The sequence below is a fragment of the Pleurodeles waltl genome, chromosome 5 (genome assembly GCF_031143425.1).
Source record: "Pleurodeles waltl isolate 20211129_DDA chromosome 5, aPleWal1.hap1.20221129, whole genome shotgun sequence".
NCBI classification, from domain to species: domain Eukaryota; kingdom Metazoa; phylum Chordata; class Amphibia; order Caudata; family Salamandridae; genus Pleurodeles; species Pleurodeles waltl.
In genome coordinates, this window is record NC_090444.1 from 79987350 (window position 1) to 80005426 (window position 18077).

At 45.3% G+C, this 18077-nt stretch overlaps 1 protein-coding gene across 9 annotated transcripts in view; it reads right to left on the reverse strand.

Moving 5' to 3' along the window:
• Positions 1–9791: 9791 nt before the first annotated feature.
• Positions 9792–18077, reverse strand: part of MAPRE3 (microtubule associated protein RP/EB family member 3) — a 664975-nt gene continuing 656689 nt past the window's right edge. For all 9 annotated transcript variants that reach the window (XM_069233631.1, XM_069233633.1, XM_069233630.1 and 6 more), the window contains one exon: positions 9792–11409. In XM_069233631.1, the coding sequence (XP_069089732.1) occupies positions 11341–11409 (69 nt within the window). In that variant the 3' untranslated portion in view covers positions 9792–11340. The remainder of the gene's footprint in view (positions 11410–18077) is intronic.

Consider the following 18077-nt stretch of genomic DNA (forward strand, 5'->3'; position numbering starts at 1 on the left):
TGCTCATCTATAGCTACCTCTAGAGAGCCCTGGCTTCCTAAACACTGCCTACACCCCACTAATAGAAGATACCTGGTCCTGGTATAAGCTGATAACGCCATAGGTGCTCACCACACGCCAGGCCAGCTTCCTACATGAACCTCTTGTTTAAAAAGGGTGAGGTGCTCGTGTGAGAGTGAGTGTGGGGAGACGTATGCAGAGGCGTGATAATGAGCTCCAGACAATAACCATGCTGGATAAGGTAAAGGACTGATTAGTCTGTGGTGATGTTGACCCATTCTAAATAAAAGTTTTGAAGGTGTCACCCCCCACAGGTGTGGAGTGTGCAGGGGGAAAATGGAGGAAGTCACTGATTCGCAGTGGAGGAAGAGCCTCTGGAGGCTGTGCTCTTAGCTCTGCCCTTATTGTCGTCATCTCTGTAGGACCCCCCACTATAAAAAAAACCTGGATAGGAGGGTGGAGGCTGACTGGATTGGGAAGTACACACCTTAGAGGATGTGGCTCAGTAGGCACCTTTGAAAGTTGGGTGGCGAAAAGTTCCCCTTTGAGTGGGGGAATGGACAGTAACCGTGGCCTTTCCTGTATCCGTGTCCTTTTATAGCTTCTCAAGGGCTGTATCCACTTGGACCAAAAAGATGCTCCTTATCAAAAGGCATGTTAAGGACCGCTTGCTGTACTTCTGGTTTGAAACCAGAGCAGTGGAGCCAAGTGTGCCTTCTTAGTAGGACACTTGTACTGGTGCTGCGTGCTGATGTATCAGCTGCGTCCAGGGCACAATGGATAGAATTATTTGAGATATTTGCCTCTCAGCAACAATTTGTTGCCCTCTTTTGGGGTGCTCATCTGGAAGAAATTGGAGAAGCTCCTCCATTTCATCCCATCTAGCCAGTAACACATGGGAATTGGCGATACCAGTGCTTAATTTGTGAATAAAAACGTGCCGGTGCCCAAAGCTGTCCTCTGAAACACCTGCGGCTGCTGCAATTAAATGCTCGAGCACATAATACTGATGCAGCCTAATCCTAAAGCCATCTTAGGCCTCTTTAATCCATTTACAGCCACTCCCGGCCACTTCAGCACACTTTTGCAGATTTCAGCTTTCTCCCTTTGTGACGCGTTTTTATTTTTCTCTTCCTCTATCTTTCCCATGTGTGTCTTTTGCTTGCAGTATATGATTGAGACTCAAAAATAAGTGCCAGTGCCTGGCTTCAGAAACCACCAGCTCAAATTAAGCACTGGGCGATACACCAATGGTTAGCTGCCTGTGCAGCCACTCGTTTGCCGGCAGTATCGATTTTCTTGCTCTCCTTCTTGGGAGGCGGAGTCACCTGTGGCCTGGCTATTAGCACATTTTTGTGCAGTGGTGGCTACGATGGAATCAGGATGGCCCTAGGACCTAATATATAATTGCTCTGAAGGATCAGGCTTATATTTTTTGTCTAATCTATGGGTGCTAACCCTAGAGTGGATGTGCTCCTTGAAAATTTCATCAGCATAATGAAGCATGCCAGGGAGCATTGGGAGAAATTGGATATCCCTGTGAGTATATGTGAGTGTGTCAAACAGGAACTCCTGTTTGATAGGGTTCCTGTGTAGTTCTACATTGTGAAATGCGGCTGCTCTTGCCACTACTTGCTGGTAATAAGTAGTGTCGTCTTATGGTGAGGGGTATGCAGGGTATAAGGCAGGATCATTGGACAGGATGGGGTCAGGGTCATAAGTGCCCAGGAATCCGGGTCATGCTGTGTCCCACTCAAATCTTCTCCAACATATAAAGGGGACCCTTGATGGGTATAATATCCTGGGGTAGGTTAGGCCGGAGAATGAGGAAGGGAGGTAGGTGGAGAAGAAGGAAGTGGGGGAGGAGGAGGAGAAGGTGGGTCAGGAGAAGGAGGAGGTGGAGAAAGACTGCCAGATGGGCTGGTGGCCTTTTCCTTGTTTCTTTGCTTTGGAGGTGGAGAAGTGTCCAGAGCTTCTTGAAAAGACAGCTTCATCTTTAGCAGTACAGGAGGAGAAGCAATAATGCGTCCTGTACCCTCCTGAATATGGAGCCGGCATTGACAAGCACATAGTCTCTAGGACAAGCTCCATGGGAGAAGTTGTAGCCGAAGACTGACTGGAGTCTCTCTGCTCCAAGGTTTTCGGGTATGTGGATTTCGGCACTGAAGGCTTCAGTTGGTGCAATTTATTCGCCACCAATGTGAAGGCATTGGGTGGTTAGCTTGGAGCCGAAGTTTGGACTGAGATGGAAACGATGTCTCGGGCTGAGGTGCCGGAGGTTGAAGCAAAAGACGATGGCTTTGTCTTGGCTGTTTTCGGAGCTGAGCCGGAGGGCGGAGCAGCCAAAATGGATTTTCAGATCCGGCCACCACCTGGTGGCAGTGGCAGACCGGCGACCTCTAGAAAAGGCTTTTTCACAGTCTTGGGATGAGTAGGAGGGGCCATGGTACTCAGGGGTTGTGCAGCTACCTTGTGGCTTTTTGCTGTCGGACTGTATGTCTGAGTTGGAGGAGTCCTGGAAAGAGAAGGCCTCTTCCTGTCGTTCCGGTAACTCCTGATTGTGTTCCTCCCCAAAGATGTCAGGGGTGTCATCCGGAGTCTTGTGCGCCATTTCTAGTCGATGCGCCCTTCAGTCCCAGAGTTTTTCTTCAACCGTAAAAATCTGCAGGCGTCACAGGTAGCCTCCTGGTGTTCAGGGGAGAGGCACAGGTTACACACTAGATGGTGGTTGGGGTGTCAAAATTTAGCGTGGCACCAAGGACCGAAATGAAAGAGTGTTTGTTTCATCAGATTTGAATAGTGTTCGGTACCGCATAGTGAGGTAGGTGTGAGATGGGTGAAGATGCCCTGGAGGGCGAGTGGTCAGTGTCCGGACCGATGATTCGAGACGAGCGCTTGAAGAGGAATGCACAAGCGAAAACAATACCGTAGAAGAACAGAAAACAGAAAGAAAGATGTCAGAGCGATTTAAAAGACGGAGCGAAGACACACGTGTCTGAATCAGACGGAGGTGAGAAAACAATCTAACAAAGGAGTCGATGCCCATGCACATTATCACCGAGAGGAGGAGTCACTCGACCCTGTGGCTCGAAATGCTTCTTTGAAGAAAAACAACTTGCATCACTCCGGACCTAACATTAGATGGCAGGAGTGTGCAGAGCATGTGTACCTATGGCCATACATCAAACATGTTGATTTCTACTGGATTGTGAACAACCTGGTTTGTACAGGGTCTGTTCAATCATGTGGCTCTATCCTGACCTGTAGTCTACATCATCTCAGCCACCACTTTAGGTCTGGCATTCTCCTCCTGTTTTGAGAGGTTAACGACCTGAGCTCAAGGGGGGTGAGCATGGCCTTCCTGTTATGCTTACACATGATATAGGAACAAATACCAGGTTGGGAATGTCACGTGCTAAATAAAAGAAATGGATTGTGCCTCTGCAAGTTACTTGAATCAGAGGTAAACTCCTGCCCACCACCTGTGTTCAATGCGGGCACAACGTGCAATTTTACCTTGACTGGGACATTAGTAATTCACTTGTGTGCATCCATTCTTGGAAAATTATAAAGGAGAAGCAAAATGTCTTCAATTTTCTGCATTTTGTGTCCTCAGCCATTACAGCCAGTCTCCTGTCTGCAGGTACCCTGGTGTACCTTAAAGAACAAGTTACTTACCTTTGGAAACGTATTATCTAGTAGAGACTCTATCTAGCTGCAGATTCCTTGCCTTTGATTTTCCCAGTAGTCAGGCTGGATCTGGAAACTTTGCTGAGCAATACCCCTTGCGTACACCATCGGGTGGGCTCCACTTGGATCCACGTGGCGTTGTTAGCACCGAAAGTGACATTGCAGTCGCCTATATAGGTGCCACCCAGGCACCAGTTACTTTAATCACAACTTTCCAAGCCAGAAGCGCACAGCCATGACAAGAACTGGCGCATGTGTGTCCAAACTAGGGCCCTGAAAAAGGGATCACCCTAACCCTAGTAAGCAAGTACACAGAGTGGGGAGGCATGTGTGGGTGTAAGGGATCTGCAGCTAGATAAGAGTCTCTACCAGATAATGCGTTACCTAAGGTAAGTAACTTGTTCATCTGATAGAGACTTCTAGCTGCAGATTCCTTACCTTTGAAAAGATACCCAAAGCCATATCCTCTTGGGGTGGGCTGCGGACAATGTTTACAGACTAAGGAGCCCTGCAGGACCAAGCGGGCGAAATACCTGCCCCAGCAGATCTTACTGTCCAAGCAGTAGTGTTTGGCAGATGCGTGCAGTGCCGCCCACGTTGCGTTCTTGCAGATGCCCAGGACTGGGACTCCAAGTGCTATCGCTGTAGTTGCAGCTTTTTCCCTGGTGGAATGGATCCACAAGCTCTCTGGAGGCTGCTTCTTAGCCAGGGCGAAGCAGATCTTAATCCAGAGCACGGCCCAGCGCAAAATGGTCCGCTTCTGTACTGCCCAACCCTTCTTTGCTCCTACATACCCCACAAAGAGTTGGTTGTCCACCAGGAACTCTTTTGTGCAGTTAAGGTAGAACGACAATGCTCTTTTTGGGTCCAGTAAATGGAGTCACTCCTCTTAGAGGGATGTGGAGGAGCAAAGAAGGTGGGCAAGGTGACAGTTTGACCCAGACATGGGGTCATCACCTTAAGAAGGAAAGAGGCACTGGTACGTAGCTCTTCCTTATCTAAAAATAATGTGAGTAATGGTGGCTTACACAAGCCATGTATCTCACTCACCCTCCGGGCAGAAGCTATTGCAACTAAGAAGGCCGTCTTGATGGTAAGCAGCTAGAGGGGACAATTCTGCAGTGGCTCGAAGGGAGCACACAAGTTAAACAAGAACGAAGTTAAGATCCCACTGAGACATTATAAAGGGTGTGGGGGAAGCATATGACCAAGCCCTTTAAGAAATCTACTTACAACAGGGGACATGAACCGAGAGGATTGATCAGGCAGTTGCAGAAAGGCGGACACAGCAGAGAGATAGCCCTTCAGAGTGCCCAGAGCGGAACCCCAGTTGGGCAAGAGAAAGAATGAAAAGAAGAATATCAGATGGAGAAACAGAGAGAGGATCTATAGACTTCTCTGTACAATATCTTACAAATCTTTGCCAACAGCAGGCATTTACCATTTTTGTCAAGGAACGTCTGACTGCCAAGTTAACGTTACAGACTTCGGGAGGAAGGTTTAAAGCTGTTAACTGCCACTGCTCAATCTCCACGCATAAAGGTACAGAGTCCACAGGTTTGGGTGGAAAACCCTCCCCACTGCTGCGAATGAAGATCCTCCCAAAGTAGCATTCTGATCGGAGGATCGATGCACAATTTCAGAAGCTCGGGATACCAGACTCTCCGTGCACAGTCCAGAGCCACAAGGATTACTTGGGCCCAGTCGTTCTTGATCTTCTTGAGAACTCTGGGCAGGTGTGGTATAGGCAGAAAGATGTACAGGAGGCCTGAGTTCCACTCGTGACGTAAAGCGTTGCCGAGCGATTGCCGCCTTGGACACTACAACAGTCAAAACGGCTGACATGGTGTATTCTCTTCAGAGGTCAAATAGATCTAACCAAGGCTCTTCCCACTGCTTAAAGAGACCTTGCACCACCTCCAAATGGAGATGCCACTCATAACCCACTAGTCATCGACGGCTGAGTTTGTCTGCCCTGGCGTTCACAGAACCTGCAGGCATCTCTGGACAGCTATGTCCAGAGACGCAGGGCCTCTTGACAATGGGTCCACGACCCCACTCCGCCCAGCTTGTTACAGTACCACGTGGTGGTAGTGTTGTCTGTGAACACCTGCACTATCTTCCCCTTAACAGACTGAAGAAATGCCTCCAACACTAGTTGGATCATCCAGAGTTCCAACATTTGTACATGGAGCCTGGACTCCACTGAAGACCAGAGACCTCTGATCTCCACCTCTCCCAGATGGCCGCCTGTAAGATCTAGTCGAGGAGGGGAGAGTAGTCTGCCTCTGACCCAACCGCGGTTCGTAATCCACCACTGCAGGTCTTCAGCAGTTTCCTCCAAGATCTGTACCATCGGAGAGAAGTCCCTGATGCTGCACCCACTGGAGCTTCAGATGCCACTGCAGAGCTCGTATATGCCATCTGGCATGTTTTACAGTCAGGATGCAGAAGGTCATGAGGCCCAGCAACCTCAGGTTCAGTCTCACCGAAATCCAGTATAAAGGCCGAAACATCTGATATCAAAGCCTGAATATCCTGGATTTGCTGCTTGGGAGGATAAGCCTGAAACTGCACTGAGTCCAGAACAGCTCCTATAAAAGAGAGCATTTGAGAGGGAGTGAAGTGTGACTTCGGTACATTTTAACCCCAGTGAATGCAGGAGGTGTGATGTAGTCTGGAGGTGGGAGACGACTGCCTGGGGCGAGCCTGCCTTCAACAGCCAAACGTGGTAGGAGAAGACTGAAACCGATGGCCTGTGCAGATAAGCTGCAACCACCATGGTGAACACCTGAGGGGAGCTGAAAAGGCCAAATGGCAGCAGTGAACTGAAAGTGTTTGTGGCCTACCTTGAACCACAGGTAATATCTGTGGGCAGGCAGGATGGGAATATGAAAATATGCATCCTGTAAGTCCAGTGCTATCAACCAGTCTTCTAGTTCTAGGCAGATAAGACCTGAGCCAATGTGAGCATCTTGAACTTCTCCTTTTTGAGGAAGAAATTTACGTTCGGCAGGTATAGAATAGGGAGAAGACCCTTGTTCTATTTGGGTATCAGAAAGTAGTGGGAAAAACAACCACTTCCTACTTCTGATAGCAAGACCTTTTCTGTGGCTCTCTTGGCCAAGACAGCCATAACTTCCTCTCGGAGCAGTCACAAACGATTCTGCGCCAGCCGTTTAAACGTTGACAGTATGGAGGGAGGAAAGGATGGGAAAGGCATGGCATACCCCTTCCTGATGATCTGCAGTACACACGTTTCTGATGTTATGGACTGTCAGTGGAGGAGATGTTGGTATATTCTCCCTCCAACTGGGCCAGCATGCTCCTGCAGATCCAAACTAGGAGGGCTTTGAGGCTGAAGCTGCCAGGGGCTGAATGGCGGATGACTTCTGGCCTGCAGACCCCCTAGGTCTGCAGGCACCGCGACCATGCCCTCCTGGAACCTAGATTGGTTGTGTAGGAAGGTGGCTGGCATAGGGATGGTGTGGTGCCATGCCCCTTCGCTGTAGCCATGTAAGAGGCAAAAAGTAGACTGTGGACAAGAGGTTGACGAGAGGCCCAAGGACTTCGCTGAATCCCAGTGCTCCATAAAGCACCCCAGCGCCAAGTCTGCCATCTGCCAAACAAGCGAGTGGCATCAAAAGGCATGTCCATAAGGTTTCCCTGGACATTCTGTGAAAACCCAGATTTTCTCAGACAGGCATGGTGCCGTAAGGCCACTGTCGACGTAACTTCTCTGCCTGGCGAGTCAGTCTTATCTAAGCCACACTGAATGATGACCTTAGCTGTGTCTCTCCTGTCTTTCACCACTTGGGAGAGTATGGCCCAAGCCTCCTCCAGGACCTGAGGCAGCACTTGCGCAACTGCATCCCAAATGGTATGCAAGAAACAGTCCAATAAGCACGAGGTGTTCACCAACCTCAGTGCTAGGCTAGTGGAAGAAAATATAATCTTCCCAAGATGACCAAGGCTTTTGGATTTCCTGTTCGGGGGAGCAGAAGAGAATGCACCATGTGAAGTGAAGGCTTGCACTAACAAGCTCTCCGGGGTAGACTGTTGGATAAGAAAGCTAGGGTTGCCTGGTACAGGGCAATGTTGGCAGCGACTGTCCTATTTACAGGAGCCCCTGTGCTGGACTTGGACCAAGTTCCCAGCAGGACATCTTTAAGGGCATGGTTAAAAGGCAGAAGGGATTTTGATGTAGAAGCCCCAGGATGAAGCACTTCTGTCAAGATGTTTGTCTTGGCAGCCACTTAGGGCAGTTAGAGGTTGAGGACCTCCGCTGTCCTACGCATCACCTTAGCATAGGAATCTCCTTCCTCCTTAGCCACAGGAGGGGGAGAGAGCAAGCCAGTAACTGGAGGGGTGTCCAGAATACTGTCCTCTCCTAGCTCCTTATTCCAGTCCAAAGTACTTTCCAACTGGTGTTCTAAAGGGGCCAGTGACCCCTCCCACTTTTCTCCCATGCATGGCTATGTAAAATAAGGCTCAGGCAATGATCATGTACATGTTGGCGGCGTCGCCGCTGGAATTGGCATCGTACGGCACGGTTTTGGATCATTTGAAATCAGAACAGGGCTGGGACCGCTGGGAGTATCTGCATCAGGATCGGCGCCAAAGAAGGTTGAGTGGGTACGACCATCGCCGATCCGGATCCAGAATTGGATCCATGAGACCCCATTGGAGTTGAGGCCGAAGCTGTTGGCACGGAACTGGTTGGGGCCTCCCACGACCCAAGAGGGCCCGAAGGTGCACCAGAGAGGTCGCCCGCTCGAATACTCGGCGCATGGCCTCATAAAAATCTTATTTGAGCGGGTGGCAATCTGGCTCTCAGAAACAGGGAGAGGCGTGGAGTCCAACTAGGCAATGGGCTCCACATAACCGTGCCGGTGGCACCGATGTTACCCGCTCGTCTCGTCGGCCTATGGACGAAGTGAAGTTGAAGTCCTCTTGGATTTCTTCTTCTTATGCCTCATCCCAGAGTGTGCCAAGGACCTCAAAGGGGACGAAGAGGACTTGGGGCTCCTGGAGCAGTACCTCAACCTCCTTCTTGACTGGGTCTAGACATCCTAGGAGTCACGCGTGCCAGTGTCTTGGATTCATGGTCGCGTTCGAGGCACCAGAGGCAAACGAGATGGGGGTCCTAAACCGACATGACACAGTGACAGGCGCCACATGGTTTCAACCCAGCATTTCCCAATGACATCCTCGACACACTTGAAGAAAAACTTGACAAAACGTCAAAAAAAGGCCTGTCAAAAAGCAACAGAGGGATACCTCTCTCCGGAGCTGCGCTAACTGGCACAGAAAGAAAAGAACTGATGTCCACGCACCTGGGTGGCACCTATTGTAGGTGACTGCAACATCACCTCCAGTCCACACTATGCCATGCGGTGCTGAATGGAGCCACTCGACGGCACGCACAAGGGGTATTGCTCAGCAAAAGTTTCCAGATCTAGCCTGACGCCTGGGAAAATCAAAGGTAAGGAATTTGCAGCTAGAGGTCTCTATCAGATGAGATGATCTTGCTTGATAGGCATCTTTGATGCCAAGCTTGAGAACATAACTCTACACCTACTCTATATGCTTATAAACTATTGTTTTTTTTATATTATTGTTTTTTGTCATGCAGAGTATGTTCAAGGTGAAAGTCTGGTGTTCAATGTGACTAGGTGCCTTGACATTCTCTACATGGAAATGGAGGAAACACTGTAAGGTTTGGTGTCTGAGACTGGAGATAAGACCGTGACAGTGCAGATAGGCACTGCCGTGGGTAAATAGGAATGCTTCCATCATTCATAACCATTACTGACAGATAATTAAGGAAAATAAGTTATAGTAGTTCTGTGTTTTGCTAAGATTAATCGGTTGACCCACAGTTTCTTCTTCATTTACAAAAATAGTTTGTGCAATGTGACTGGATAATCATTTTGTAAAGTCATTCATGATATGAGTGCCAAGGTTTAAATAATTACTTCTTCATTCAGCTTGCCGTTTTGGAGTTAACCACTTAAATTCAAGAGGTTTCTGTTCTTTCGTTTTCACCCTCCCCATGTACTGCAAGGAAGACGTTAACACAAAAAGCATTGGAAACCATCTGCAGTTTTTGACCACACAAGTTTATTTGAAATAAAACTTAGCACAGATGCAAGTTCTGCCCTGTGGTGCCATAGCCACAATACCAATCGGACGGGCAATGCATTAAAGGCATGGTCTTCCTAGGCAGTAACTGTGTAGCTTCCTTTGTCAATGCAGTATTAATGAAGCCAAAGTGGCACAAATAATAATAATAATAAAACAAAAAAAAGAAACAACAAACACATTCCCTGCCCTGGATCTAGAAGCCTTACCCTTTTCCCCCCAATTAAAAACGGAAAAAAATGAATGTCAAACTTTAAAAACATCCACCAGAAAATCCTTCCTGTCTCCTGCATCCTGATTTAAATGTGGTTTGAAATGAAGGAGGATGGATGCTGCAACATGTGGCACAGAGAACAGAAAATATTGCAGCGCTAAGATGAGGCACCATGCAGTGTTATGAGACAGCACAGACAGCAGCCTCTTAGAGGATCTTGATGCTCCTTTCTGAATAGTACTACCAATTTCCCATTTAGCTCTCTGAAATTTCCATCTTGACCATTCAATACCTAGACAATCTGCTCATCACTTCCTTTATGCCACCTTTGCTACTTTCGATAACTCTGAATTGACTACTCTGTTCATCAAAGCACTGCAAAAATAAAAACAAAAACAAATTTCAGAAATGGCCTCTCCCCTTACTACCCCACCACCCAAAGGCATCACAAGCATTCAGTCTTCCTTCATTAGTTGCCAAATAAATAAAATAAAGTTACCCCTTCCCACCCATGATAAGAGAGCAAACCATCCCCCACTGCATGCCATTCATTAAAAAAAAAGGTTAGTCTGGCTGCTCTGGAATATGTCACCCAAGGTCACGGTCAGCAGAAAATACATGCTGGTGAGCAACTCCTTACCAACATCACCACTTTTATTATTCTGAACACCGCAGGCAAAAGTGCAAGTAAAATTCAATACCATAAAATATACAAATGAAATAATTTTTGTCTTTCAATATAATACAGTCTGTCCAGTTGGGAGAGTTAAAGAGAAGATATGTAAACAACGCAGTCTATAGCTTTGAAAGAAGCTGTAAAGGAGTTGGGGTCGACAGAAGGCGTGTTGAGTGGAGAGTGAACGATGAAGGAGAAACTAAATGGAACAAACAAACTAATCTTTCTTTATACAAACATCGACAGTCCCATCAAAGATGAGAAACTAAAATAAATAAAAGGCCAGTAAACCGTGGGCAAACCGAACCAAGCCTTTGAAGGGCCAAAATAAGTGCACCGCCCTGTCCGCCACCAAATGTAATATTTACATTCTGAATTCTTGATATATACATTTATATACTTCTCTTAGGATACGGAATAAGTTAGTGGGTTGTGCAGAATATGCTTGAGTTAGAGGAAATGTTTTGCTCTGTTGAACTATTATATTGTAAGAGTGTGCAGGCTGTACCAACCAAACCTCTAAAGTTGCAAACGACTGGAAGGGGCGGCTAAAGGTAAAGCAAATTTGTTCGTGGCATGACAAGAGCTTGGAAACAGAGATGAGTAAATGTCAAGGTTAGTATTCGTCTTGGTCATCTTGTTGGTTTTCTTCCACGTCTTCGTCTTCTGGAGGCGCAAATCCTTCCTGCATGAGAAAGAAAAGTGACTGATTAAGAAACAGAGAAGTGACAGTGAAAAGCATCACATATGTAACGGTGCCCCCAGAAGCTCAACTAGCAGACGGTTTGTTCATGTTTTGAAATAAGACAGTTAGCATCAATCACCTGCCATTTAGATTGGTCTCATTGTTCAATTCTCACTGCTTGATTTCAAATCAAACTCAAAATATAAAGATAAGGTTAAAACTTAAGTCAAATACCTGGGATTCAACTGAATTATACGGGCTAAGTTACATGGCTACGTTAAATGACTTACAAATGAACTGAGCCAGGAAGGAACCTAACATTTATCCTGATCCGAAGGAACAAGTACAGTGTGGTACAGTGTAATTAGTATTTTGCCCAATTACCTGAGTTTCAAAAACTTTGCATTATCAATAAGAGGGCACAGTCACCAGGTTTTTATGGTGTAATAAAAGATCAAGGATTATGTGACCAAACAATTCTAGTGGGGGGATGCACCGGACTTTGCTACCATAGTGGCCTGCATTGACTTTTTGAAGGATCTACATGTAAGACCTACCATAATTGTTTTATCAATTACTAGGAACTATAAGCACACAGACGGTTCAAAAGTCTTAAAGCATGGGCACACAAAATCAACTTCATTACTGCAGTCAATACACACCTCCTCCTCTGAAGGACCTATGTGTAAGACCTACCATACTCCTCTGAAGGATCTATGTGTAAGACCTACCATACTCCTCTGAAGGATCTATGTGCGACCTACCATACTCCTGTGAAGAACCTATGTGCAAGACCTACCATACTCCTCTGAAGGATCTGTGCGTGCGACCTACCACACCAGTTTTATTAATTAATGGTAAGGATAAGTTACTTACCTGTAAATCCTAGTTCTCTTCCATGGGTATCCTCATCAAAGTCTTAAACACTGAATATTCCCGCCTACGTGCGCATACAAACACACATGTATATGTATAAAATATCTATGAAAAATAACATTTAAGTAGAGAATTTCAATACAAACATAATATAAACATGTGCAAACAGTCAATGCAGCCTATTTTGAGAAGCGGGCTAAAAATGCTTTATTTCTTTGGAGTTTTTTTTTTTTTTAAACATAAATTGAAAACTTCAATTAAAGGTGAAAACTTTCTGCAGTCAAAGTAGAAAATGTAGGCACTCCATTTTAAAAGAGAAAAAACTACATTGAAAATAAAGGAGCATTATTAGCCGATAGGATGCATGCAGGTTAACACAGCAGAACCAAAAATTTGGCACCGTGCCTTTCAGACCCTGAGCACCTCCAGTATCCCACCATGCCTCTGGGGTGAGGGTGAGGTGACAGTTGGTTCACAGTTAGGTCAGTACTTTTTTTCGGTGGAGAGGAGAAATAGAATAGACCAATGAGTAGCGCTGCACTTCTAAAAAAAAATCACGTCTGGGGAGGAGGGTGTTTTTTTTAATGACTTTGATGAGGATACTCCTGGAAGAAAACTAGGATTTACAGGTAAGTAACTTATCCTTCTCTTCCAGGGGATCCTCATCAATAGTCAAACACTGAATAGATTAGCAAGCCCACCCCAAACCCCTGCGGATGGAATGATAGAAGAGCAGGAAAAATACACATGCTATGCAAATACATTTCTCAGAGAAGCCTGACCCATCTGAGTGTCTGTTTTGGCATCTGAATCTATACAGTAGTCTAGGAGGCTGGCCTGGCTTACAATGGGTACCTGATGGTACTTACACCTTGTGCCAGGTCCAGTTATCCCTTATTAGTAGTGTTCTAGCAGCTTAGGCTGATAGAGGTAGCTATAGCAGAGCAGCTTAGGTTGAACTAGGAGACAGGCAAAGCTCCTACTACACCACTTATATCTTGTAGGTACTATATCATAAGAAACACAATACTCAGGATTACTAAAAATAAAGGTACATTATTTTAGTGAGAATGTGCCAAAAATATCAGAGGATATACTCCCTTAAGAGGTAAGTAAAATACACAAAATATACACACAAACCAAAATTAGTTAAGTAAAACAGTCAGAAAGTAGTGCAAACACTGTAGAATACGATAGGATGCAATAGGCCTAGGGGCAACACAAACCATATACTAAGAAAGTGGAATGTGAACCACGAATGGACCCCTAGGCTAGTGTAGTGTGTAGAGAGTCGCTGGGAGTGTAAGAAAACACTAAGGGTGTCCAAGATACCTGTAGTATGCATGAGAGAATAGTAAGAGAATCCTTAGGAGTAGTGTAGAACTGGGTGAGGTCATAGAACTGTGGGATGCGATGTAAGGGGCTGGACAGTGAAGCTGGCAGTTGGATGCTGTTTGGATGGGACCTCTGTCATTGGAATAAACTTACATTGGATTACATCTTTGGCATCTTCCTTTCATCTTGGAGCAACTTACTCAATATTACACTGGCGACTGAGGATGGGATGAGAGTTTTTTTTAACCCAATGCCATTATTTCATTGCACACGGGGGAACAGAGGTCTCAACAAGGAACTTTAAGGACACGAAGCACAAGAAAGGTGAGCGCTTTTTCCGTATTGAGGAAGTTTGACATTTTCTTCTCTAAGCGCGTTCATTTAAAAAAAAAAAAAACAATTTTGCCGCTTTCAGCTGAGGCCGGCAGTTGAACGCGTGCCAGCTGTCTCGCGTGCATTTCCATGGAAACTGCATAGCTTCAGCCGCGTGCCACCTACATTGTGTTTGGGACGTGCCGCGCGTCAGCTGTGCCGTGTGCGTTCCCATGGATATTTAACACGAGTGCCAGCTGCATCATCTGTATTCTGAATTTGCCGCGTGCAACAGATAGTATAAGACTTCAGCTGAGCTGTCGCCAGCTGCATCGTCTGTGTTCTTATAGCTGTAAGCTATAAGCGGAACAACAAATTTGAAATTCAAGCACCTCTACATTGATCTACAGTGATCTAAGGAGTAACTAGGGATCAAATAGCAGTACTGGGCAGTAAATGCCACAACCAAAGCAGATGGACAGCCTATAAGGGATAATAATTCACGATTTGAACTGTGAATTTGTAAACACACAGGAATGAAGATTGGAAACCACATTTCTAAATTCTGAGTTTTGTTTTCAACAGTGTCGTGCCATTAAAAGACTTGCACTCTGGGAAGCTGTGATTTCATTCAAACGGAAGTTCTTCATGATGCAGAATGTCACTGCACCTTCTTTCTTTTTGGCCATGCCAGGAGAACCACCTATTAAATGGCAAAAGTGGAAGAAGGTTTTTGAGAGATATGCAAAGGTGTGTGGTGCATCTTTAAGCATTGAAAGGAAGACTGCGCTACTTTTACATTGTTTAGGTTCAGAGGGTCAGGAAGTGTTTGACAATCTTCCAGACATTTTTGATGAGAACCTAAATGAATATGAGACATGCATAGAAAAACTAGATAGACATTACATTCCGAAAATTAGCACCATACTCAAAAGATATCATTTTGGCAGGAGGAATCAAGGAGAGTGTGAAACTGTGGAAGGCTATGTTACAGCTCTTAGAAAATTGGCTTAATCTTGCAAATTTGGACCTTTGTCAGAGGAGAGGATCAGAGATCAGTTTATGTTGGGCTGTAACATAGAAAGAGTTAGGGAGGAAATTTGGCAAAAGGATGATCCATCATTGGATGAAGTCTTAGTGTTAGCCAAGAAAATTGAACACTCTCTCATGTGTGTTGAAACAATAAAGAAGGAAGAGAACAAGAGTGAGAATGTACAACTGGTCAAGGACAAATGAGAGATTCCAGTAAAGCAGAGTTATAGAAAGGAAAAGAGAGCTACTTTTCAAGGGAAGTGTTTTCGTTGTGGCAAGCAGGGTCACATGGCATATGATAAGAACTGCCCGGCAATTAAGGTGGTTTGCAACTTGTGTAAAAAGAAAGGGCATTTTGCTAGTGTGTGCAAGACTAAAAATAGTGTATATGGTGTTAATAATGATTCAGACACCAATGATGGGGATGAATTCGAGTGTGGCCAAATCGTTCTTCAGGTTGGAGGAGAGAGAAGGAAAGGACCTGTTGATGAAGTTTTGGTGGATGGTGAAAGAACTAAGGTTCTTTTCGATTCTGGAGCAAAGATAACCATCATTTCGAGAAAATTCTTTTTGGAAAAACTCAAAGACAAAGTAAAGTTATTCAAACCAGATATAACGCCTCATGCATATGGTGGAGAACCTATTAAGCTGCATGGGTATTTTTGGGGTATACTTCAATATAAACACAAATATACTAATGCGAAGATTTACGTGTCCAAGAAGGGTGACAGTGTTCTGAGTTGGTTCCATCAGAAAGATTTGGACGTGATACTTGATCCAAATAATGACCCCCCCTGTGAAAATTAGAGATCAAGTGGGTGTGAATGAGATTGTAGAACCAGGAGGGGCTACTGCTCAACAAACCACAGGTGATGATGATTTTGTGGCAAAACTTAAGTTGAGAGTTCCGTTGATCTTTTAAAATAAACTGGGGTGTCTTCGACACTACGTACATCATATTCGCCACAAAGAAGGAGCGAAACCTGTATGCAGCCAAGTTCGTGGTGTACCAGTAGCTTTGCGTGAAGAAATGAAATTGGAACTGGGGAGGCTTCAGAAGAAAGGGATCATCGAAGAAGTCGAGGGAACGGAATGGTTGGCACCAGTGGTTGCAGCCAGGAAAGCGAATGGGAGTCTTCGCTTATGTGTGGACTTGAGAGAATTAAACAAACATGTGATTGTAGATAAATATCCCTTACCAAACATTTCAGATATGTTGATGTTGCTGCAAGGAGCAAAAGTGTTTTCCACAATAGATCTGACGTCGGCATATCATCAGATTAGGTTAACTGAACAGTCTAAAGATCTCACTGCCTTTGTCACTCCGTTTGGAACATTCAGGTACACCAGGTTACCATTTGGGTTGATATCTGCAGCCTCGGTCTTTCAAAGGATGTTGGAAAAAGTTTTGAAGGATTTGGAGGGTGTTAGGATTTACCAAGACGATGTCTTGGTATTTGGGAAAAATAGTTCTGAGCATGAAAGAAGAGTATTTGAAGTCTTGGAGAGGCTGGGAGAGTGTGGTTTGACCGTTAAAATGGAGAAGTGTAAATTTCAAAGGGACTCCATTGAGTATTTGGGACATACGATCACTGGAGAAGGTATATCACCAAAGAAAGAGCTTGTAGATACCATTAGGAAGTTACAGTCACCACTTAATAAAGAGGAACTGATGAAATTCATTGGGATGGCTGAGTATTATGGGAAGTTTATCAAGAATTTTGCTGAAATGTGTATGAATATGAGGAGGTTATTACGGAAAGGTGTAGAGTTTGTATGGAGTGAGGAGTGTGAAAGTGAATTTAAAGAAATTAAGGAGAAGTTGGTTAGGGCTCCCAAATTGAAGAATTTTAATCCTAATCTTTCATCAGTTTTGATCACTGATGCCAGTGCGAAAGGTCTTGGAGCTGTTCTGCAACAAGGTGATCATAAGTCTGAGCAAGTGGTTTTGTTTTTGTCGCGAGCTCTAAGGAATGCTGAGTTGAATTACTCTGTAATCGAGAAGGAAGCTTTAGCGGTACACTGGGCTGTGAAGAAGCTCAAGAACTTGCTGTGGGGCACCAAATTCGAGGTTAGAACAGATCATAAACCTCTTTGTGAGATCTATAAAAGGAAAGGAGTTGATGCGATATCAAGTAGGATTACGAAGTGGGTGGTATCATTACAGGAATTTGATTTTGAGATTAGATACATTCCTGGAGCGCAAAACAGGGTGGCTGACACATTATCAAGGCTGGTACGGTTGACAGGAGATAACCAGTTGGGAGAAGGGAGTGAAGAGGATTTGGATGATGAAGTGGTATGTGAAATTGAAGGAGTTGGTTTTGATGACAGTGTTGTGACTAAAGAAAGATGGAGGAGAGAATGCGAGTTAGATTGCACAATGGTTGAAATACTTTCCTTGATAGAGAGAGGTTGGGAGAACAGGAATGAAGGGAGTTTGGAGACTCAGAAGTTTTGGCATATGAGAGGGGAATTGTCAAGTAGAGACGGTCTGCTGTTTAGGGGTACAAGACTAATTCCTCCCATCACATTAAGACAGGAGCTTATTTCCCTTGCCCACTCGGGTCATCAAGGTGTTTCAAAAACCAAAGGAAGATTGCGTTTGACGTACTGGTGGCCAGGAATCGACAGTCAGGTAGAGAGAATCATTAGAGAGTGTATGCAGTGTGTAATGAGCGAGAAATCTATCAAACCCAGGGTTCAACCCATGGAGATTAGAGATCGTCCCACTCAGCCGTGGGAGGAAGTTGCGTTTGATATTTTAGGGCCTATTCGTGGAGAGGGTTGTGATGTATATCTCCTCGTGCTGGTGGATGTGTTCTCAAGGTGGCCGGAGATCAAATTTACTAGGGGCATTGAGACAAAGCACGTCATTGGTTTTCTGAAAGAAGTGTTTGGCAGAGAGGGTATTCCCAAAGTTATCCTCACTGACAATGGTGTGCAGTTAGTGTCTAGAGAGATGGAACAATTTTTAGCGGACTGTTCCATACGGCACAAGAAGTGTGCGCTTTATCATCCCGAAACCAACGGCATGGTAGAGCGTTTCAATAGGGTATTGAAGGAGACTATAGCTTTGGCCAAGGGTAGTGGATTGAATTGGAGGAAAGAAG